This window comes from Melanotaenia boesemani, chromosome 14 (genome assembly GCF_017639745.1).
Source record: "Melanotaenia boesemani isolate fMelBoe1 chromosome 14, fMelBoe1.pri, whole genome shotgun sequence".
Lineage (NCBI taxonomy): Eukaryota > Metazoa > Chordata > Actinopteri > Atheriniformes > Melanotaeniidae > Melanotaenia > Melanotaenia boesemani.
In genome coordinates this window covers 11,203,931-11,228,679 of record NC_055695.1, presented here as the reverse complement: position 1 = coordinate 11,228,679, position 24,749 = coordinate 11,203,931, and the positions used below count along the sequence as shown (strand labels likewise).

The following is a 24,749-nucleotide window of genomic DNA, read 5'->3' as shown; positions in this document are numbered from 1 at the left end:
TATTCTCACAACCCCTTTATTCTTCTCCATACTGCAGCCGTCGTGACAGGGTTCTACCTACAGGGTCTGTGTGAGAACTGTGTGATTTATTAAGACTCGTAATTTCATAATAAATCAGCCTTCTAGGTGTGTTGTGAAACTGTGCATTTTGAAGAGACTCTGTTAAAGAATTTATTTGGCAAATATCAGCGAAGTGTTCAAAATTACGCCATAATCAAGCTTCACTCCTCGCTATAACATTTCTTTAAACAACTAGACCTGAAGGCAAACCAACAAGTTTACTTGGGTGAGTCACATCAGTCACTGAGTAGCTTCAAAATATTAAGCTGCTCTGTTTTTTCACATTTTTTTTCTTATGTTGCTACAGCTCCCCTGCAGTATTTTGTGTAGCCTTCCCATGTATGCAGAATTTAAGATGGGGCACAAAAGTGCCCTTTAGGGACACTTTAGCCAGAAAGAGACCCATTTGAAATTCAAGTCCACCTTTTAAAAAACAGCCTCTTCACCCACTCGACAACCCCTCAGCCCACAGCATAGAGTGTGTGCTGTTTTGTCACAATAGGCTCTTAACTCAGACCTAGAACTTGTGTGTGCTTTATTGAGAAACTCTGGATTTTGGTTTCACTCCTGCTTACCTCAGCGCCAGTGTCAACACTACTGTGGCTCTTCGATGTTGGCCAGGACCGATGATGATTTGCTCCACACCACAAGCATAGCACCCATTCAGACCGAAGGGAAATGACAGGCTCACTGAGTTTCTCAATGCAATTTGCTGCAACATGATGGTCTATTTCAGCACTGCTTCAACACATAAAACTAAAGAAAACTGGGCTTCTCCAAAGTTATTTAACTTTTGGGTTCCAGTTGAGAGCATGTCCTTCACTCTAAAACTGTTACTGTTTGAACTTGCCAACAACTGACTCTCAGCCCATAGTTTAACTCAGGGTAAGAGGAGTAGCCATTGCAAGATCCCCAAATTACTAAATACTTGACTGCAAAACATGCAGAATGACATAATGAAGCTTTATGGCTAAAAACTGTAATATAATATTTTGCTCATGTTTGCATTCACTTTATGCAGCGTTTTGGGTTATACAGTGTGTGTATTTCATGCAGTTCTGAAAGGCAAAGACACTCTATTGCCACTTCTATTCCCTCCGTCCTTCACTTTGCACGTCCGGAGTAGCCTGTAGTGTCTACCCACAGGCTGTTTTACAAAGAACTGCACACACAGTTACTCTTACAAAAGCTTTCTCTCACACATGTTTAGTTAAGTCCTCGGTGGAGCTTAATTGCCATCTTGTTGTGGATTCTTTTTAGGGTGGTGCTGATTGATTGGGGATCAGGGTCTTAATATGGCTCATAAGGGACAGGCCCTTTGACATGGCCTGGTCCCAGGGCATCGGTGCTGTTTGAAACCAGAGATTGCTCTGCAGCTCCCTCCCACAAGACTGCTTGCCTTGCTGCTAAATGCTGCTAAGATCGGTGGGGGTCTGGGGGTGGGGAGGTCTTTACATACATAGTCCAACACACCCACACTCTTGGACTGTCATGATGTGTAGACTGCTTATACCATTAAAGCAATTTACATTATTAGTCGTTAGTAACTGCTAAGTCTGTCTTTATGCTTTACCACACACAGCGTGTTTCTTACACAACTCATTATGAACAGAGCTTTCACACTCAGCTTGGACATGGCCGACTTCCTGTTTCCTGTTTCCCAGATTCCCTTGTGTCAGTCTGTTGGTGATCCTGTTGGCAGGTCTGGTCAAGGTCAGGTCTGGTAACGTCTGTGGTTTAAGAGAGTGTGTGCATGTGTGTGTTTTTGTGAATCATGATTTCTCCCTGAGGGCTCCAAGGCCTAGACTGGGTTTGGGGTTTCCCTGAACTCTGATCTAAACCTCTCATGAACACACAGAAAAGAGGAGACATGGACATGGAGACATATATGAACAGAAAATGTTCTTTCTTTCCCCTTAGTGGTGGTGTGTGACAGAAACAGTCAGCCACAGTGTACCTTGAGTATTTCTAGGTATAAATAGAGGCTTTTGTTTGCAGTTGGGATCGCTAACCTGCGTGCCAAAGCTAGAGGATATTTAGTAATTTGTAGAGCTTAACAGGATCATTGGAGTTTGATGTTCAGAAAGTTGATAAAGGATGCCCTTTTCCTCTATCAGTGAAGGTCAGTTTATCAATCAGCTTTGTATTTATTAGTCCTGGCGCCTGCCAAATTGCATACATATGACTAGAGGGATTTTTGTGATCAAATTCTTTCTTTTAATGTAGTTCTTAAAAAAAAAACAAAAAAAACTAAGACTACATCTGAATGTCAAGTTTCAACATCAGTGGTCTGGTCAAACTACAGACTAACAGATTTGAGTAAATATCCACAGATAAGTTGAAGCAAGCTCCCTTTTATGATTAATAATTCATCATAATTAACAACTGTTTTAGTGTTGTAAATATTCAACCTATACAATATGCTTATCTATAATCGCCGTAAGACAATTTCAGCAGTTACATTGGCTCACATGTGATGACCAGAGGTTGAACTGCATGGTTAAGATGGGGTACAATGTGAGCTGCCAGGGCTTGGAAACAAACTGGGATAAATTATGTTTTTTTAATGTGTTTTCACCCACAGATGTTTTTTAAAGAGAACAACTCAGTGTTCATTTACATAAATATCTGTTGCCAGCGTAACCTGAATTGGTCCCAAAAGGCAAATGTGTGGGTGGGCTCAGATAGGAAGCGAGATGTGTGTGTGTGCGTGTAGTAGTGGATTTAACTTATAGAGAAGCGAGGAGAGAATTTGTTCTGAGATGTTTTAAGACACTAACAAGACACAGATATTTCAAAATTATAGCAAGCATTGGAGAAATTAAAATATGTATTCCTTTGAACATACATAAAGGCTAACACACTTAGTGTGTGGACCGCATTGTAAATATTGGTAACAAGTTTTTACGAGTGCTTTACTGCCCCTTGAGCAAAGCAAAAAATATGCTGGTTAGTCCCATTTGTTTATAATAATATAATACTAGAGCCTTCTTTAAGATGCTGCTTTAGATTTACTGCTGAGTTATAGCAATTCAGTACTTTGTCTTATTGCATTTCATAATCCTTGTAAGATATAGTTACATGTCCATCCCTAGCATGTAAATCATAAAGCAGTATGTTTTTTTTTTTAAGTTTGAGATAGTAGGAGATTTTATTATCCTTTTATAAATAAAATAACATGCTGGTAGCTAGTGTAGAGTTAGATAAAAATCCTCCATATATGTATGTACAACTGTCATATGTCGTAACCTAATATTACAGTAACATACTGTTACACTTCATTACAGTTTATATATTGCAATACTTTAAAAACTGTCAAATTTCTGGGTCAGTATCTGCTGTATTTACAATTGATCTTTAAAATGGAACACTAAAAAAATAATCTGCTGTGTTTCCTTTATGTAGCTGGTCCTGCAAACCTTCCACAAAAGTATTGCTGAGTCCACAGAATTACTGTCACTGTTATGGCTGATTGAAATCTGTGATGTATTCCATGAGATTTTTTGATGAGGTGTTGTGTTTTATCTCGTTGTTGTGCCCACAATCTTTTAGTTTGGTTTGTCTCCCTGAGTTTTATCCAGAGATTTTTAAGTACTTGTCCAAAATCCATGGAAACCACAGACAGCATGCCCTTAACTCAATTTATTTTTCTCAGGAGAAGGTTTTCCAGCCAAGAGAAAGTCATCAGTAATCATTAGCCAGGTTTCCAGTGCTCTAAGTTTCATATTCAGAAGATGTGAATCAGAAAAGGCAACTTAAAAAAATGGAAAAACTTCCACTGATGTTCAAAATAGGTTTATTTGCTCACTTGAAGTGGTTTTTGTCTATTATGAAGTTGTGCCGCGCATTAAGACACATGGAAATCATTTTGTATATCCCGCCTGGTCTGGCAAAAATTACAATGACGTGACTCACCAGTTGTTTCCAGTATAATAAACTTGCATCACTCACTTCCCAGTCCCCAAATATTTCTAGAAATGAAAACGGATGTCCTCGTAGATGTCCACTATGGTTGTTGTTGTTGTTTTGATTCTTCTTCTGCTGAATTATAATCATGAGTAATAGAATTTATACTGCCACCCTCTGGCAGCATATACGGCATATTATTCTCTTTAAACCGATGAACAGAAGAGTTTTAGATTCATTTTTTATTTTTTTATTTTTTATTTTTTTTGCTTTTCAAAAGATCACAGTTCATAGAAACCTGGCTATTTTAACTGCTGTCTGCTCTGATCTAAGATTAATCAGTCAAATAGAAAAAGTTAAAGAATTAGATCTCTACCAAAGTCCTACAACTTTTACTGTCAACAGCTGATTAGCAGTTCTGTTGTATAAATGTACTGTAAACTGTATAGTCTTAAGCCCTTCTGTTTGTTTTCTGAGTACAGCCACCTTAGACAGCAGTGTGTGTAAAGGGGGATTATTTATGGGCTTCTCAGTACTCAGTAATATTTTCCCTCCCCACAGTACATGTCTTTAGCAACTCTTAATCACTCTCATCAAGGATTACTTGACTTTCCTCAGGAAGTCTTGCTCATGTTTGAACCTGTGTGTTCTTGCTCCTGAAGCTTGTTCAGTTGCCAGTCAGCCAAAACATGTGTCCTCCTGTCTTCTTAAAGTGTCTGCCTTTGTGTGTTCAGATTGAGATCTGTGATCTCTGCAATGAGCTGTCGTAAATCATGCAGGAAAATGTGCGTATGTGTTGGGGGGGTGTATAAACGCTGTGTAAATCCCAGAAGTAGCTTTGCTCTTGGCGATTCTGGTCCCCTGTTCTTTCTTTTCTACTGTCCTTGCTTTTCTTGTTATTATTTCCGCACTGATGTTTGCAGGCAGCCTGGAGACAGTTTAAGGAATATTATTAAGACAAAGCTGAGGGAAGAAGTTTTTATGGCAGTAAGGATGGAAAATTGAGTGAAGTTTATTATTTAGGTGATAAAATCTTCTCATACTTCACTTCTAGTTATTACTGTCAATATTAATGTGGTTAGTCCAAACAAAGCTCACCACCCTCATCCTTATATTCAGCTCTTTAGAAGCTGATTCTACTGTATGACCTCTATGTTCTATTTGTTTGTATATGTCTGTCTAAACACCACTGGGTTTATGTTACTTTTCCCCTTTTTTTCCTTTTTAAGAAACACATTGCCTCCATTCCTAATTGGCAGGCTGACTGACACCTTTACTCCCCAAACCCACCCACGCCCACACTCTGATTCTCTGCAGTCCTCGGGGAAAGTGATGTCACCAGGTCAGGAGTTTTGTGAGGAGTGACGGAACAAATGTAGAGTTACCATGTATGTGGTAACCCTGTTATTAAAAGCCTTCAGCTTTATCCACACTCATAACTATCTGGCAAAGTAATTGTCTTCAAACAAATTCTTCACTTCAACACATCAAACACCAGTATCAGTGTCTGGAAGTCATTTTGTTCAATATTTTAGATTAGATCAGCATTTAAGTTACATTAAGTGAAGTGTTAACATAAATAAAAGTTTACCAGAGTAATTCCTCTAAAGGCTGTTTCAATAAAGATTTTGCCTTACAGCTGCAGCCCCCCCAGTGCCTGCTACAGCCTTTCTGGGAAAATACCACAGACTCACTTGAGGTGACGCATTTTACATTCCTGGCAGCCAAAACAAAACATGTGCTTATTTAAAAGAGATGCAACAACTGCACATTTATCAAGATCAGAGATTACCACCATATAGATAGGTTCTGACTTATTATAGTTTTAAAAAATGTATCCTCCTCATTCGTTTGAATGATGTCAGTCTGAGTCATGATGTCAAGCCATATTTGTGTCTTTTCTCTTTAATTTTTATGCATTTGATGCTGCAATAACTTTTCCTTCCCACAAAGTCTTATTAAACTTCTACAGAGTTTCAGCACCTGATAAAACTCAAAACTGATGAATATTTTAGTCAAACTGGACATTCTTATAGCAATAATAAAACTAAAACTATGATTTCTGAAGGATTCCTACCTCAGAGCTGTCCATCAGACATGACCCTTTTTTTCCCAGAATTTAAAATAAGAAGAAAACTTTCCACTTCAAATCCATCCCTTATGCCTGTTCTTGCTTCCCTGCTTTCTTAGTTTGCTCCTTTTCTCTGACAGAAGCCTCCATTGTTGCTGTCAGTGAGCTGCAGTAACATGAGGACCCAGAGGGCCTTCTCTTTCTCTATTGTGTCCTAATGCAAAGCCTCAGTTGCCCTCACTCGCTCTTCATTTCCAGTGTGGTCATGGGCCACCGGCAGCCTCAGATCCCAGGCAACCTCAGCCTCTGGTGGCCGTTTTGGCTCCCTGTCACTGAGATTTCTTTGCACAGTGCAACCACACCAGCAGCTGAATATGAATCACTACCCTGCAATTGTTGGTTGTTGCAAAATATGTGTATAAGTTTAGGCAATTCATAAATAAAACTAAACAAAGAGGACGTTCACATCACCTAAATTAAATAGTAGGCAAGTACTTATTTCTTGGTACCTTTCAGGATTGTAAAAATGATTTAATTGTTGTTTTCCTCTTCTTATCTTCTTATCTGTTCCTTTCCAGACCCACAAGTTTCTTCGTTTTGTTGCTGAACACATTTTCTCTAATGCAAACACCATCTCATATGCACAGACATGCACCTAAAAATAACTCGATCAAAGTAAGAATGTGACATTTTCGCCTTGCTTGAGAGTAATTGGCAACTCAAAACATGGAAACAATGGGGTCAGTTATTTAGGGACACACATTGCCACTCTGATCAAGATTCACTTTCTGAACTCTATTAAAGTGTTTCAGAAAGTAATTATCAGTTTTTCAGTGAAACCAGAGAGTTAAAATCATAAAGTATTTTTACACATGTTTAGGGGCATCCCCAATCAGGATCCAACAGCTGTGAGCTCATGCTGCCTGCAGCTCATCTCCTCTTCACTCAGCACCCACAGCAGCTCCTGGAAATTAAACCCTGAAATCTAAAATGTCATCAGGATCCGCCCCCTTGGGTCCTCACTGTTAAATCCCATCCTTTCTATATTTCCCTTCAACAAAGAGCGTTGAGTTTCACATCCCTTGAGCCCTAAAATACAAACCCATCATCACAGCCCACAGATCCTTGATGAGAAAGTTGACTTCCTAAAGTTGTCAGCCATAATCAAATCCTAAACCCAAGTAGAGACTCAACAAAGCTTTGTATGTCATAAACAGGGTGGATGCTACAGAAGTCTCCCACACTTTTTAAGGAGTTTTTATAAATATTTAATGTTTTTTTTTTCTTTGTCATTGTTTGAAATGTTTCAAATTCGCCTCATCCACAGGCTTTCAAGTCTCACCATAATGCCACAGAAACAGACTCGAGTTCAGCTGGAGAACTTGGACACAAAACTTGGCACAAGCTCTGCCAAAAGGCTAAGTCTTATGGTGTGTTTGATCAGCTAAAAGAACTGAAAAGCAACTAACAGGAATTGCAAAAGAAATTAGAAAATGTTCCTATCCAGCTGTTTTTTTTAATGGCTGCTTAAAAAGAAATATATATTTGTAGAAAACCTAAAGCAGAGGTGACATATAAGTTCTGGCTATTCCTTCAGGGAGAGTGAAAAAAGGAAGACCTGACATTTTGATCGACTATGAGTTTAAAGGAACCCAGTTGTTGCGGCTTTGATGCTGAATTCAACTTTTCCCTGAAGATGATCAAGTGCAGAGTCGATTCTTCCAGCCACCTTCTCAACTGTAAACTCTCTTTGCTGCCAACATTAAATTTGTCATCGACCATTAATCCATGTCTCGGAGATCAAAGCTGTACCTGTGTGATTATATTGATACATCTGTGTTTATACAGTCAGAAATATTTTTGTCAAGCATCCATCAGAGGACACCTAAAATTGGCCCAATAAATCTTCTAATCAGTTTCTGGTGTATAAGCTTTTATGTTCAGGCATGTGCACATATTTCCTAATACAATAAGTCGGTCCAGTTTCATGTCAATGGTGAAATGATTATAAAACGTAATGTATAGAATTGTGTTTTTGGACATACCGTCTTCTTTTCTTCGTATAAATTGATACAACTTCACAGCATTTAATCAAAGTCTTAGGACATGAGTATTTAATTACATGGAGAGGTAAAAAAATTGTTATTTGGAGGCTAACTCAGTTTATAGTATACTTTCTTTCATTTAACTTTACTTTTGTTTTGCTTGCTGTTTTCTTACCTTGAGACATATAAACCATCTTGTTAAGTTAAGGCATTAAATATCAGCATCATGGTCTTTGGGTTTTGGTTTACTTTTTTTTCTGTTTCGAGCCTTTTTTGGGTGTTTGTCTCGTTTAATGCTTTTTCTTAAGGTTTTCCCTTTGTGTGTTCAGTTGGTTTACTACTTTACACTTAAATCTGTGTTTTTAAGTGGGAAAAGTAGGAGAAAAGGGTGCTTGTTCAGCTGGGATAGTGATTCTATTACTGTATTTATAACATTGCAAGGAATTTAAACCCTTTTCTAAAGCATGTAAACATCAACAAGCCCAACCCCTTCAAAATCCTGAGGCCTTGGTTATTGGTGTAATGTGACTTTTGGCATCCTGAAGCAACATACTGAAACAATGCTCGCAACATTTTCGATTCACAAGGTCAACACAAGTATAACATCATCACTGAATTTTGATAATGGTTGAACCCTTTTGATAAAGCATATGTTTTGCTTTCAGTCTTACATGTTTCCCTGCAGAGCAAATGCTTAATGCAGTATCACGACCAGCTGATGCAGTTAAAAAGGAGCAAAGCAAGGAGCATAACAAGCTCATCTCTGTATACATAAAAAGAGTGGAAAAATCTACTTGGGTCATCAGTCGCCTTGATACCTTGTTTACATAGGTTGTGTTTTAAGGTTCAGTTTTTGTTTTATATCTGCATTATATATCTAGTCTTGGTGGAGAAATCTTTTCTTATAATTAAATGTTATAAAACATTACACAGAAGGCTCGTGGTGTTAGTGTGTAAAATAAAAGGCCCAAGTAGCTATCCACTGTTTACACAAATAGCAACTTCGCTTGGCTCTCCTTGCCTGGGACAGCTTGCATGCATACTTTGAAACACAAAAAAATAAATGGATGCAAAACCTCAGATGTCTCATTGTGATTCTTAGATTTGTTTTCCTCTTTTTTGTTACAAGTCACTAAAAGACATTTTATTGTGCTTTTTAGGCAGAGCTATGAATCTAAGTTAATTTGGAAAAAGAAGGAAAGAAATAAAATAGAGAGCAGTGGAGGGCGATTCGTGATTCTGGCTGAGCTGGTTCACTTGAGGGCGTTCGGACAGTTATAATTTACCCACGGCGATCTGGCTGAATTGTGGTGGATCGTCTCCTCTCCCTTGTCATTTACTTGTCTGTGTGTGGCTTCATGTTAGTGTGTCCACCATCCTCTGTGACGCACTAACCTCTGAGCTGCCTGGACACACTCCAGCCCTCATTCCTTATGCTGTATTTGTGTTTTCTCATGCTCCAGCTGTTTTTTTCATATTTTGGCTCATCACGTTGAGAATGGCAATGACCCAATAAATCATCAATCCCTCAAATTAATCTACTGGTTCTGTCAGTGGACACCTAGAGACTGAGCTTTTTACTAAAGGAAAAATATTTGAAGATGAAGCAGTTTTAGAGGTTGTGGCTTAATGAAGGGGTGCTAATCCTTCTGCAGGCACACCACAACATGAAATGACTTATACTATCCATATTTTAGTTGGAAATAACATATTCTAAACATAACATCTGCTTAAATCTACATTCAGTGTAACTTAAAGATATATGTGTGGAATTGACAGTATGCAGACCACTACTTTATAGTCTTGTGTGCATTTGTGTCCATGTCTGGAAAATCCATTTAGATGTGCACAGTCAGGGATAGGGGGTAGCTGACCTTGGCCCTTCAGTCACTTAACACTCCTCAGAGAAAGGGAACCTAATGACCCCTGACTCACACCAAACTTACACACCCTTGATGTCACTGAGGCTCTGTGTGTGTTTTGTGTGATTGTGCTCATGCATTTGCATGTGCTTGTCTGAAGCTTTGTCACCTTGTTTGCAGATACATCTTAAAAGTGCAGTTTTACATTTTGTGGAGTAGTAATTGGTTTAATTCACACACTGTTACGTCTCTTGTAAACTATGTGAGCGTCATCAGCAAAGGCAGCAGGACAGAGTGGAATATAAAGCTTTAGCCTGCAAGACGTGAAGCAGTGGGTTTGTAATGTGGAAGCAAGAGTGAATTATAGAAATAATATAGATCTCTTGGTTAAATTAACAAGATATTTCCATTGCAATATTATTTAGAATAGAATTTTATTACAGTCAAAATGTTTAATGGGTATTTTTTATTGAATTCAAACCATCATAGCCGAAGACGGCATCTATCCACTATATAATTTAATGTATTTTCCAAAACTTTACAATCTGGTCACTTGTGCTTCTGTTTGCTATTACTCGAGCTTCGGTGTCTAAAGCGTGAGGATGTACTTTACATCAGCCAATAATGTGTGTATATGCGAAGTGGCATCACGTACTCCCCTGTACTATATATTGTGGTTTTGCTTGGTCTTAAAGTCCCCATATGGCATGACTTAAAGCACATGACTGAATGATCTCACACTGAGCAAATAGCCTGCTAGTGGGCGTGTGGTTTGTGTGTGTGTGTGTATATATAGAACAAGAAAGGTGAGAGATTGAGGCACAGTGAGTATGACGGAGAGTTGGGTGTATGGATTTAAATATGGCAAAAAAGTTGTTGTATTAAACTCTGAATTAAGTCAAAGTTGAATACTGGTGTAAACTTCTTTTAAATTACAAAACACTGACATTTCTCTGCCATAAAAGGAAAACTCTGACATATTTAATTCCTAATGTGGTTTACATCTGGGCTGTGAACTCTAATTTGTGTGTGTGTTTTAGATCTTTGGCTTGTCTTAAGCCAAACAAAGGCAACAACAAGAAACAGCCTTTCCCCATCAAATCATAACTAGCTGGTTTTGTGTAATAATTTTAAACAGAGTGACATCTAGTGGTGTTTTCTGTGTACTGCAGAATTTTCATATCTGTTCCTCTAATTGAACAAGTGACACTGAAGGATGTGTTTAATGTGTTTGTATAGTTCAAACTTGTCTTCCTCTTGTCTCTGTTTCCTGCCAGAGAGGAATTTGATGAGGAGGGATTCTGTCAGCCATACAGAGGGATAGCCTGCGCTCGCTTCATCGGTAACCGCAGCATCTTTGTCGACTCGCTGCAAATGCAGGGTGAGATTGAGACCCAGATCACAGGTGAGAAAAATATGTTTGCAAAGCAGTTTGAGTGGATTCAAGTTTCTCACTGAAAAGACAAAATATTTGTTTATACTGGACAGATTCAGACTTAAAACTACATGCGGATGCATTTTATGAACATTGTTAAACACATTCTACTTTTATCAAATGAATTCACCAGTTCAACCATCTTCAGCCTCCTATTTTACTTACTTATTTAATTGATGAAGCACCTTCATTAAAGTAGCCACTCTGCATTTCCTAAATAACTTAAAATCTTCTCCAATTTCTTTCTTCATCCTGTATCATTATGCAGAAGAAATGTAGTTGGACATCGGAGTTCAGAGGAAGTTCAGCATGCTTTCAAATCTGCATGGAGCACACATGGCCCACACACTTTCATTCTGTTATAAATGAGCGCGTCTCCGCTTCTGTTTTTGTTTTGTGTGTTTGCGTGCGTATGTCTTCAGAGGTCAGCTAAATGCAAACATTATTGATTACATCCGTGCAGCTGTCACCTTATCCCCTGAAAGGTTCAGGGATAAAGGGCCCCATGGACCCAGACTCTAATCGGAAACATCAAGGACGAGTGGTTCTGAAGATTTATGCTGCCACAGAATCATAATAAGCTTGCAGGAGGAATGTAAATCATGAATGTTACAGGCAGTGCATTCATATTTAGCATTTGAATTTAATGTTACCTTTATTGATCTTTATGATCATTTTATTCAAGCAATATGTGCTGTAGAAATATTTGGATCGCAGCCAGATTCACTTACCCTCTCATTACTTGCCTGTCCTCTTCACCACTTGGCACATAGTTGGCGAGGTGACACTGATAATGACAACCAAAGAAAAGCATGTGTGTGCAGTAACTATACAGCTATGAGTCATGCATTTAAAACTACAGTTTTCATCATCAGTCTGTATTTGGTTCATTGAGAGCGCAGGTAGTCGAAGGAGAAATTGTTTGCAAAAACAAGATGCTCTTGTAAAATTCTGAAGCAATTCCTCTAGCAACATTTAGATTCTAAATTCTTAGATTTAAATGGCTGACCATGTCATTTAAAGAGAAAGAGTGTTTGTTTTTTTCTTTCTTTCTATCTCCAACAAATTTCTCCATTCTTGTTCCCAGCTGCCTTCACCATGATCGGAACATCCAATCATTTGTCTGATCGTTGCTCCCAGTTTGCCATCCCATCTCTTTGCCATTTTGCCTTCCCCACATGTGACCGCAGCTCAGGTACCGACAAACCTCGGGAGCTTTGTAAAGATGAATGTGAGATCCTGGAGAACGATTTGTGCAAGACAGAGTACATCATCGCCCGCTCAAACCCACTTATACTGAAGAGACTAAAACTGCCAAATTGTGAGGACTTGGCTGCCTCCGACAGCCCAGAGGCTGCCAACTGTTTGAGGATCGGGATTCCCATGGCTGAGCCCATTAACAAGAGTAAGGCCTGTTATCTTGTTCACTGCTGCGGTTTTACAATGAAACGCTGTTTAGAAAAGCTCTTTTTTCCACATCTTCTCCTAATAGCCATCTCCAATCTTACATTTTAACATTGATTACACATTGACATGATCTTGTATGTCCTGAGGTAAAACATCTACCACATAAGCAGCTAAATGACCGTCTGTTGGCTTTGCACAAATAATATACATTCACTTTTTTCCCACAGATCACAAATGTTACAACAACAGCGGGACAGACTACAGAGGGACGATCAGCATGACTAAGTCAGGGCGTCAGTGTCAGCCGTGGAACTCCCAGTATCCTCACAGCCACACCTTTCTGGCCATCCACTACCCAGAACTGAATGGGGGTCACTCGTACTGCCGAAATCCAGGGAACAAGCACAAAGCCCCCTGGTGTTTCACACTTGATGAAAGGGTCGAAATGGAGCTCTGCGACATTCCCATCTGTGGTACAACTTAAACTTTTTAATATAATTTTTAAAGTTACATATACACAATTCTATATTGTGTCTATTTTAATAGGTTTCAGTGCTTTGATAAAAAAGATTAATAATAGTATATTATACTGTATGATACTAAACGCTTATCTTAGCTCCTGAGTCTTTAAAGTCCCCGTCTCAAAAAACCCATTCTGTTTTGTTGTAATCAAGTAAAGGAAGAAAAGTCTGAACTACAAATGAGGCCTTCAGGAAGCTAAATAGCTTCCCTTTTTGTAGAAGGAAATTCTTCGCATAATTTGGCCATAAAACTTGCAGACCTTTGATGTACAGACAGACAGTAGAAGGCACAAATTTCTGAAGATGACCATATGTGCATATGAAAGTTGTGGAGTGTAACATTGTGATTGTAATAGTTGGGCTCGTAGTTGGTTGAACAACGCTAATAGTGTACAGTGTAGTGATAAAATAACCTGCAATGCTCATATTCCTTTTTCTCCGTAGACCATAAGCCTGGTGGCAGCAACATGGAGATCTTGTACATCCTGGTTCCCAGTGTGGCGATCCCATTAGCCATCGCTTTGCTTTTCTTCTTCATTTGTGTTTGCCGTAACAACCAGAAGTCCTCCAGGCCTCCCGCACCACGGCCACCCAAACCGGTCCGAGGACAAAACGTGGAGATGTCCATGCTCACAACGGCATACAAACCAAAGGTTTGCATGCAACCAAGTCACCATACACTATACTGTGTTCAGGAGGAGTAGATGTTGGAACTTTTTATACCTTCTTTCATTTAAAAAGGGAGATTAAAAAAATATCAGAAAATACAATGCAAGCACTGAAAGTTTCAGCTTGGTTAGATTAGACACATCACAGTCTTCCTTATAATAATCTTTTTGGTTCCTTGAAAGTACCTGCTGCTTTTGGACAAAATGCAGCTTTAGTTTCAGTCAGGTCAGCCCTTAAATAAGCACCCTTTTTCTGTTTCTCTATACAAGTCCTGAGAGCAGACTGTAGGAGTCAAAACACTAGAACAGCACGCTGTGTGTTAACTGGGATACATCGCAGCATGCTGGGGTTGCAGGGGCGAGTGTGTGGAAGTGACCTGTCTCAGGCGAAGCTTCAGATCTCTATCATCGGGTCTCAGCAGGATCAGGAATGTTCAACTGCAGCTCTTTTCCTCTGTTTATTTCTCTCCCACTGTATCTTTTTTTTCCACACCTCTCCCTTGCACTCCTGCTTTCACTTAATCCATCTTTTTTGGGTTGCCCTGTTTATGTCTCTCACTCCATCCCTCTACTACTTTTTTCTCCCTCTTCACCCCCTCCCTTTTTCACAGAGCCTCTTTGTAATGCAGATTATTGGGCTCCTGCGCTCCCAGCCAACACATAGCTCACATTAGAATCTGTATCATGTTTCCTTCAAGGTTGCACACTCAGTTGTATCGTGTCTGTTTATCTTTTTCCACATAACTTTTAGTGGTTAAGGTAGAGGGTGTGGGATTATCTCGACAGCATGTCTGCTTGGGCATAACAGAGCTGATGCTCAAGGTACTGTGTATAATATTACCATCAACAACTGTAGGGAGAACCACCAAATGTCAGAGGAATGTCAGAATCCATTAATATTGCTGTTTTATTTAGGTTTTGTTTTTTTTTTGGATGGAGACAAGGGTTTCTCTAACCTAAAAAGTGAGACTCTCCTCGTTGTGTTTAGATGATGAATATACCTGTAATAAGTCAAGCTTACAGGAGTTTGAGGCCAGTTTTTCCAGAATGACAAGCATGCCGTTATGAAATTATACAAGACCTGAAATGTGGTCCAGACATATCAAAGTACATAAGCTCTCCTAAAACTGGTAATACCTTTGCAGATGTGTAGCTTTCGGCTCATTTTTCAATCCATGAATCAAATGGCTAAATGCTAATAATCTACAAGATAATTTGAAATAAATGAGGATTTCCAGTCTTTTAAACTCCCTTGTAATGAGCAGTAAATCCTTATATATTCAGGTATATTTTTCCAAGTTGTGGAAGTGTCTTTCTTTCCTATTTCCATTATCTACAACTTTTTCTGGGGTTAGAATTACACTGCTGCCCAGCAGGCTTTTTTTCAGGGTCATGAAAGGGCCACAGTGTGTAACAATCCACTTAGAGACACATGTGTATACATGCACAGAAACCTGTGGTGGTGTGAAGAGGATCTAAGGGTTTTTGGGTGTGGGGAGGAAAGAAGAGGGTGAAACAAACCCATAACTGAAAACATCTGTGAATCTCATAATATTCAGCACACACTCACACCCCCCTCATAGCTCACCGCCCCATGTGTGTGTGTGTGTGTGTGTGTGTCCTGCTCACAGAAGAATTTCATTATTCATCTTAGAGTTCCTGGAATCTGAAAATCTCTGCCAGCCTTTCCTCGCTTTTTATCTTCTCCTGAACACAACCACAGAGTTCCCACACACACACATATTAGACTCCATTGGTGTTCATTATAACAGATCTTTAAGTACAGAAATAATAGTTTGAATTCATCTTTAATTAGTGTGTACACATGATCAAATGCAACTGCATCATGAAACTTAGCCCTGTTAAAATGATTTGTTTTAAAAAAATAACCCTTCTCCCAGTCGGAGTTCTTCTCAGCAGGCATGCAAGATTTAAAACAAAGGCAGCATCCATTCTGAAAGCCTGTTCTGTAGAGTAATCAAGCTCTAAACCAAAATCAAAACATACAGAAAAGGGTCATATAACAAGGATATTTTTTAAGTGTTAATTTAAAAGGATCCCCATTAACTGATACCAGACATCAGCTAGACAAGCATTATAGTCTCTAAAAAATTAGAAAGTACATGGAAATTAATACATAAAATAACACATAAAAGATAATACATAGAAATATAGACATAATAATACATAGAATAATATGAAATAGAATACTACACAGATGATAATACGTAGAAATAAATATATATACATAAGAATACATAGAAGATACTTATTTTCTAAAAATAAAGGAAAACACAATACGAGTCACATATCACATGACCCAACCTCACTCAATCAGGATGAGGAAGAATGTTAAGGTGTTGGTAACAAATACATTTGTCTCTCTTTAAAACCAGCCTTTCTATGAATAACCTTAGCCTCACGTGGAAGACTGTTCCACAACACAACTGACCTATAGGATACTGTCCTCTTCATAGCATCAGTCTTAGGGGTAAGGTAATCCATCCACTATTCAATATGGATATGGTGAATCATGGCAGCACACTGTGAATAATAAAACTCAGTCATAAAGGAAAATGGTTGTCCATCTCTGTTTCTGTGTCACAACTGGATTTTTATTTTTTTGTACTAGTCATGTGGAAGCTAGATGTAAACGTAACAGAAGTAGTTCATGTGAATTGAACTGGAAATATGCATACACATATAAAAAATTCTGCAATTCATGCTACATTTTACTTACTTACTTCACTTTATTATCTGATCCTAAATGCTGCTTAACATGAGAGCCAAATGTTTTTTTAAGCTAAAAATGTTGTTGCCAGATTTCACAATTTTCCCCCATTGCTTTCCAACGTTGTAAAGGAGTTTTTCAGAGCTGATGTAATGGACTGAGTTTGATTATGACAATTATCAATTCTCTAGACTATAGTTTTACTTTATTTTACAACTTAAAATTGTTTTTGGTGCAATGTTAGGCAATGTGCGTGTATTGAATTAAAAGCAGACTAACCTGTTGTCTTCATTTCTCTTTTTTGTACAAGGATAATTGTAAGAAATTGACCTGTAAAAAAAAATAATAGTCACAGTTTTCTGACCCATCTTTTCTGCCCATTAATGTTGCTGTTTCTGTTTTTTGTACTTTTTAACTCTGCAGAGTAAAGCCAAAGAGCTTCCCCTGTCAGCAGTACGTTTCATGGAGGAACTTGGAGAGTGCCCTTTGGGGAAAATCTACAAGGGTCACCTGTACCTGCCAGGCATGGACCAGGCCCAGCTTGTGGCTATAAAGACTCTGAAAGATGTTTCCAATGTTCAGCAGTGGGGAGACTTCCAACAGGTACAGAATGGTTTGATGCCTCCAAACATTTAGTTAGTTTACATTCAGTTTAATGTCATTGCTAAGTGGGCAACTATCAAAGTCATAGATAGTCTATACATATTGAAAAAAATAAGCAACAACCTGTACAGTAGCTGTGATGTGATGTAATTTCTGGAGGTCCCTTTTGTTGATTTAGTGTGGGTCAATGAAGAATAACATTACTAATATAACCTACTTTCATAAACTAAAAGAGGCTAAATTCTCAATGGAAAGAACACACACACACACTCTCTCTCCACAAGATTTGGGGCTTGTGTTGTTATATTTCCACAGTAGGTAAATGTGGAAATATAATGGCTGGAGACCGCTTATGGCTAGAAATCACTGGACTGTAGCTGAGTTCTGTGGAAATACTTCCAAAAATAAAGAATAACTGCTGACAGGTTGTCCCGATAAATTTAGATGTTGAGGCAGATTGAACAGATGACTTGTTTAAAACATTATTCTCACTTTCCATTTTGAAAAAAATAAGGTGGGCCTGAGGTGCTGGCTCTTAAAGTGACGCTGCAACAAAAATGTTTTGAATGAAACTAATGAAAAGCAGTTGCAGATTAGCTTTAAGAAACTCAAGTTGGATTTAGTTTATGCATTAACTACTTGAGTCTCTAGAAAATTTAGTCTAATGACGCGCTAAACTCACCATAATTTATTTTGCTTTCATAAAGGAGATTGCGGTGCTTTCCGAGCTGCAGCACCCCAACGTGGTGTGCCTGCTGGGTGTGGTGACCCAGGAGCAGCCGGTGTGTATGCTGTTTGAGTTTCTGCCAAATGGGGATCTTCACGAGTTCCTCATAATGCGTTCACCACACTCTGATGTTGGCTGTAGCAGTGATGAAGACGGCACAGTAAAATCCACCTTGGATCATGGCGACTTTCTGCACATGGCCACACAGGTAGGATCTGACATCTTTCAATGCATAGATTCCTATTTACATCCTCTAGAGTTAGAATTACATAAAACCAATCCATCTAAATCCAGTGTATCACGCACAGTTGTGTATGTAATGCCACTGTTATAGAAAACATCTGACCAGGTTAAGTCTGAGCGCATATGTACAGTGGTGTGGTGGCTGGCGCCATTTCCAGACAGCAGGAATGTATATTTTGAGCAGGACTTTGTATGAGCAGGACTGGAACAGAAGAAAACTAGATAATCAGAGGAGCTGAAGAGTGTAAAAGACGGATAGGACAACATAAGATCTGGACAGGTGAAGGAGACGAGGTCATCAGATGGATAAGAAGCAGAGTTAACAGTTCGTCACAGTTCAAAGGCAAACTTACTCATACAGTGGGTGAAGCTATTAATATGAGCTGGTAAATTAAGGAAACTGAACAAAGTTATTGATTAAACTATCATTTTCTTCAGGGATAAATAAAGTATATTTCATTATAAAGTAACAGACAATTTATTGTTTCACAGTTGTGGTTCACAGATGTTTACTGAGAGATTTATATGTTTGAATAATTTTCAAAACAACTGGAAAATTGTATCAGTTTAACAAAATATAAATATATAGTACTTAGTAACAAGAGACAAATACTGTACACTTGCTGCCTTTAAAATTTAAACTGTAATTATGATGACTGTTTCAGTTTAACATCAGTTTTCATCTTCTTGTAGCTCCTTTCCTTGCTTGATTAATTTTGGTTCTTTCCTTCTCATAATCATAAATAGGTGGCTGCAGGGATGGAGTATTTGGCCAGTCACTTCTACATCCATAAAGACCTTGCAGCTCGGAACATTTTAGTGGGTGAACAGCTTCACGTAAAGATATCAGACCTGGGTCTCTCAAGAGAGATCTACTCCTCTGACTACTACTGCATCCAGCCCAAAACTCTGCTGCCTATTCGCTGGATGCCCCCTGAGACAATAGCCTACGGCAAGTTCACCACAGACTCGGACATCTGGTCGTTTGGAGTGGTGCTGTGGGAGGTCTTCAGCTACGGTTTGCAGCCCTACTACGGATTTTCCAACCAGGAAGTTATGGAGATGGTGAGAAAGAGGCAACTGTTGCCCTGCCCAGAGGACTGCCCACCAAGGTATGTTGCAGTAGTTTGTTATGCAAAGGTAGTAACTCTTACTTCTCACTTGGTGTTACAAAGTAAACAGCTACTGTATCCTCATTTTCTGTTGAATCTCAGGACATTTTGGAATGTGTGCCTGCTAATGAAAGTTGCTGCTTCATGTCATCTGAACTGTATGTTGCCTTCCACTTGTTCAGTGATAGTGCGGATATGTTCATAATGTAATGCTGGGCCAAAAAAAGAAGTCACCACCAAAAAGAAAAGGTCACACACTCTAAGAATTCATTGGACCACCTTTAGCTTTGATTACGGCATTGTTTCGATAAGCATCTGCAATGTCACAAGATCTTTTTTCCATCCACTGCTGCAATACTTTTTCACCAATATCTTGTATTGATGATGGGAGAGTCTAACCACTACACAAAGCCTTCTCCAGCACATTCCAAAGATTCTCAGTGGGGTTCAGGGTTGGATTCTGTGGTGGCCAGTCCATGTGTGAAAATAATATCTCATGCTCCCTGAACCACTCTTTCACAATTTGAGCCTGATGAATCCTGGCATTGTCATCTTGGTATATGGCCATCAGGGAAGAAAAAATGCATTGATGGAATAACCTGCTCATTCAGTATATTCAGGTACCAGCTGACCTGAATGAAAGTGTGTGAGCCATGTGTGCTGCAGAACCCATCATTCTGGAACAGGGTAAATCTGGACTCATCAGACCACATGACCTTCTTCCATTGCTGCAGAGTTCAGTCTTTATGCTCCCTAGCAAATTGAAGCCTTGTTTTCTCCAGTTAGCCTCACTGATTAGTGGTTTTCTTTTGGCTACACAGCTGTTGAGTCCCAATCTCTTGAGTTCCTTCACATTGTTCAAGTGGAAATGTTCTTATTTTCACTATTAAACATAGCCCTGAGTTCTACTGTTCCCAACTGTCCTTCCAGTTTTTAGTAGTACATTTTAGTAATACATTGGAGAGTTTTTTACAACCCAATTTTAGTATTTTCTGCATCTTCTTAGATGTTTTCTCTGCTTAATGCATGTTATTGATTTGACCCTTCTGAAACAAACTAACTTCTTTTCCACTACCATGGGATGTGTGTTTCAGCATGACTGTTTAAGAAATGAGAAGCTACTCATTGCATTAGTTGGGATTAAATAACTTGGTGCCAGCTGAAAGATAATCTCCAACGCAGTATTTATCTAATGGGAGGATACCTATTTGCTTAGTTAAATCCAGGTGGTGACTTTTTTTTTTTTTTTTTTTGGCCAGTCAATATAAAAAGATTTTGTTCACATCTTGCTCATCATCTGAAAAAGTGTTTCAAACAGTCTCTAAATTTAATAAATTCCTCATCAAACTTTCAAATAAAGCATTATCTGTTTATTAATAGCTACTTATATCACCTCTAAATTTGTATTTTGGAGAGAATCTTTGGAAATGAGAAACCCAAAATCTTAAAATTTTTCATTTATTTTTTTTTGATCATCAAGTTTAATTTACAAAAACATAACAGTTGCAGTAAATGATGACTGTGTCATTCTGCCATCTTCCAGATTTTATGGTTTGATGACTGAGTGTTGGCAGGAAGGACCAGCACGCCGACCGCGCTTCAAGGACATCCATGCCCGCCTGCGAGCCTGGGAGGGGCTGTCATCCCATGCCAGCTCCAGCACACCTTCTGGAGGAGGCAACGCCACCACTCAGACCACCTCCCTCAGCGCTAGCCCTGTTAGCAACCTCAGCAACCCTCGTTATGCTGCTGCCGCTGCTGCAGGCTACCTCTATCCAGCTCAGGCTATTCCCGCGCCAGGGCAAATGGCTCCAATTCCAGCCTGGACGCCTATGGCTGTAACCCAAACCCACCAGCGCTTTATCCCTGTCAACGGATACCCCATCCCACCAGGATACGCAGCCTTTCCAGCTCATTTTGCACCCCCGGCTCCACCCACTAGAGTAATCCAACATCACCTGCCACCTCCCAAAAGCCGCTCACCCAGCAGTGCCAGCGGCTCCACCAGCACGGGTCACGTCAGTGGTGTGCCCTCCACCTCAGGCTCCAACCATGAGGCCAACACACCGCTGCTTTCCCACTGTATCATGCCAGGAAGCGGAGGAGGGCAGGCTCAGATGTATGGACAACTTTCCCAGAAAGGGGGGGCACAGCTGGACCACGTGTCACAAACATCAGCTCTGCTCACTCCTGACTCTGACACACTGATGTACAACGACTCAGTGATCACCGCAAACCTGTAGATGGACGGCAGAATGCTCACTCTCCCTTCTCTGGACACTTATCTGAGAAGTTTCGTCTCTAAGCCGGGGAGCCAGTATCACAGTTGTACTTTGGTCATATTGCGACCCAACAGAAGCAGGCTTGTACATACATCTAGGTATGCAAGACCTCTGTCACAGCTACACAAGTATTATAAACAGCTGTCTGACTTTGTAATGCCTTACTGTTTAAAGCAAGTGTACTTACTATCACGATTTGAAAATGTTATTTTAACCTTTGTAAATATGGTACCTAAGTCCTGAGTGAATGAATGAAATACATAAATATATATTCAAAGGAACTTTTTTAAGAAAAAACGTTAAAGGTGAAGAAGTAGCAATCCCACCCTGTGTCCTTATAAAATGGTTTCTTGATAAAGAGTTCCTGTGCCCATTAATAGACTTAAACACAGGATTCCTCATTTATGAGACCACCTTTAGGTGCCTTTCAGCGATGCTGTGACTTGCTCCTTTATATATGTACTAACAAAAATATCAGATAGCCAGTCAAGCAAGAATAGGAGCAACAGGTGGGTTGTGTTAGAAGATTGGTCCTGAGCTTCTTAAAGTATACAGGTATGATATTCTGCCCTTTAAAGTCCAGAAATGCTCTTCAGTTTGTTTGATTTAGCTGTTTTGCCAGACAGCTAACAGCTAAATGCTATCATTTCATATGAACTCGGACGGGCTGCAGATGTTAATGGCAACAGCATATGCTGAGATCTGGGAGAGTGCATCTTCATTTTCAGACAAAATCCATTTGAAAATGACAGCTGAATGTTTTTCTTTTGTTTCTGTTTGTTTTTGTTTTTGTTTTTCCTCTGCAACCTCAACATGACTATCTTGAGACTTCACCAACAGGTACACAGGCATCTCTGTCTGTTCAAACTATCCTCAAACCTGCCCAATCAGAGAACCCAGGACTTTTTCTCATTGGACAATAAGCTCCTTATCGTTTTCCTTATTTTCCCATCAGATTCACCATTTAACTTTAAAACTGAACAGGTCTCAGGGAAGGCATTTCACCCAACAAATAAGATCTGGAGTCAGTTTTATTTTGGAGATGGACTTAAAAGATTTTGTCCTTAGCGCTTGTCTTTATGTTTTGTTTATCAGTATAATACAGAAAACACCATTTCTTATCTGATATGGTTACAGTGGTACTTCAAGTCTCAGCCGTGTACAGTAAAAAATCTTGTTGGATGTCCTTAAATGTGTGTGTTTTGTGCCTGAAAAAAGAAAGTTTTTCCTAAAAGAGGATTTATTTCACAGATTGTGATATGTGCTGAGAGATTTATGGATGCAACTTTTACTCAACTCTATCGATATTTCAGTAACACCTGGTGGTAACTGTATTAACATGTAGGGGATCTAGGTAAGGAGCAGAGAAAACACTCAGAAAAGCACAAAAACAACCAGCATAGTTCATCCATGCAAGTCTTTGCTTATCGTTATATTTATTTGTCAAAATGTACAGCATAAAGCATCAAAGCAGTCAGTTCAAGTTGGTTGTGTTGACTCCTTTTTTAAAAATGAAGAAGTGTGTGTGTTTGGTAAAAGATAAACTGTCTTTTCAGTTAGTTTTTGGTCATGACATTGATTAGATGCTAAATGTGAGATTCTTCTAACAATAAAAGGGCCACCAAAACAGGAGTAAAATAATTGTTTGTGATCTTAATTTTGATCTTAAAGTTTAATTGTAAAAACGAAAATCAGAAAAAAAATTGTTCGGCACTTGTTTAATGAACAATCAACAGGATTTTAATGGTCACAGAAGTGCTCTTGGTTGTGTGTGTGTGTGTGCTGCACCATGTTGTCACTGACTATAATGCTGTAATTCAGCTGTATTTCTCACACACATCAGATATAACTCATAAGTTCCCCTGCAGCCTTTCGCTGAGTGTGTGGTAGAATGTAGATGGTTTATCCATCTTTAAAGATCTACAGGGTTCCTGTTGTCAGTGGATAAACACAGCAGCTCAAATCATCACCTTCACTTTATAAATCAGATAAATGATTAAAAACTCTGGTTGAATATCCTCATTAGAAAAACCAAATGGGGATGAAGAGGAAGCCCTTGTTTTCATCTTCAGAAGGAATTTTGTTTCTTGAGTCAAATCCAGTCAATTTAAATACCTGAAGTTTATTTTTCAACCAGCAATTTTTTTCACAGCTGTCTTTTTCCCCTGTTCTTCCAAGTTTTTTTTGTTTGTTTTTTGTTTTAAAGCAGTCTGAGCTGCCTAAAGTTTTTTTTCTCACATGACTTCCAGCACATAAAGGATGTACAATTACTAAATAGCAGAGCAAAAACCACTTGTACACAAGACTGTGAATCTTAATCATGTACTAGGTATTCATGCATTTGACTAAAAAACGTGTGCCTTTTTTGTTTTATTCTAGATCTTTTTTTCAAGACAATGTTCAAATAAATGTATAATTCAAGAAGAGTCCCCATTACAGAAGGTTTACATTCATTTTGACCAAGAGATGCCTTGTCTTTGTATTTTGTCTGAATATTTTTGCACAGATGTTTTGTATTGCAAAAATCATTTATTAAATGATGATGTTTGGTTAATTTCTTGGCAATTATCTGATTATTGTCTTTTCTTTTTAAGTTGGACACAGATTTGTAATAGCAATGGGAATCCACTGGGCGCCACCAAATTTCCACCTTTTGTTGTTTATCTGAAATTAGTGATGCAATGATGACTCTTGACCACAAGGTGGTGCCATTTACATGTAGAGGCAACCAAAAACCTGGACATGAGTTTAGCTACAACTGCTCGGCTTTACCTATCTTTTTGTTTTTATTCATTTTCAGCACATTTTACCAGTAAAGATACTCGTTCTTTTTTTATATTCTATCTTATCATTCACATAGTATATATTGAATTTGAGACTTGTCAATTTAGCCCTAGTTTGGCATGCAAGAAGAGGCATCTTTTGATGTTTCTTGCTCTAGTTCATTGTTTTGCGAATCTGCTAAAATGCTAAAAAAAAAAAAAAAAAAGCTAAAATGTTTATAATAGACATGAAAAAAACAAACCAAAACCAATGTTGGCAGTGATACAGATGTGTCATGAAACCATTAACTTAT

The 24,749-nt window shown here is 38.8% G+C and overlaps 1 protein-coding gene across 1 annotated transcript in view; it reads left to right on the top strand.

The window, feature by feature from the left end:
* Window positions 1–24,227, top strand: part of ror1 (receptor tyrosine kinase-like orphan receptor 1) — a 119,953-nt gene extending 95,726 nt beyond the window's left edge. Inside the window, exons 5-12 of the mRNA XM_042007125.1 lie at window positions 11,222–11,349; window positions 12,467–12,784; window positions 13,014–13,259; window positions 13,752–13,960; window positions 17,130–17,309; window positions 18,017–18,244; window positions 19,027–19,391; window positions 20,935–24,227. Of these exons, the coding sequence (XP_041863059.1) occupies window positions 11,222–11,349; window positions 12,467–12,784; window positions 13,014–13,259; window positions 13,752–13,960; window positions 17,130–17,309; window positions 18,017–18,244; window positions 19,027–19,391; window positions 20,935–21,634 (2,374 nt within the window). The 3' untranslated portion in view covers window positions 21,635–24,227. The remainder of the gene's footprint in view (window positions 1–11,221; window positions 11,350–12,466; window positions 12,785–13,013; window positions 13,260–13,751; window positions 13,961–17,129; window positions 17,310–18,016; window positions 18,245–19,026; window positions 19,392–20,934) is intronic.
* The last annotated feature ends 522 nt before the right edge of the window (window positions 24,228–24,749 follow it).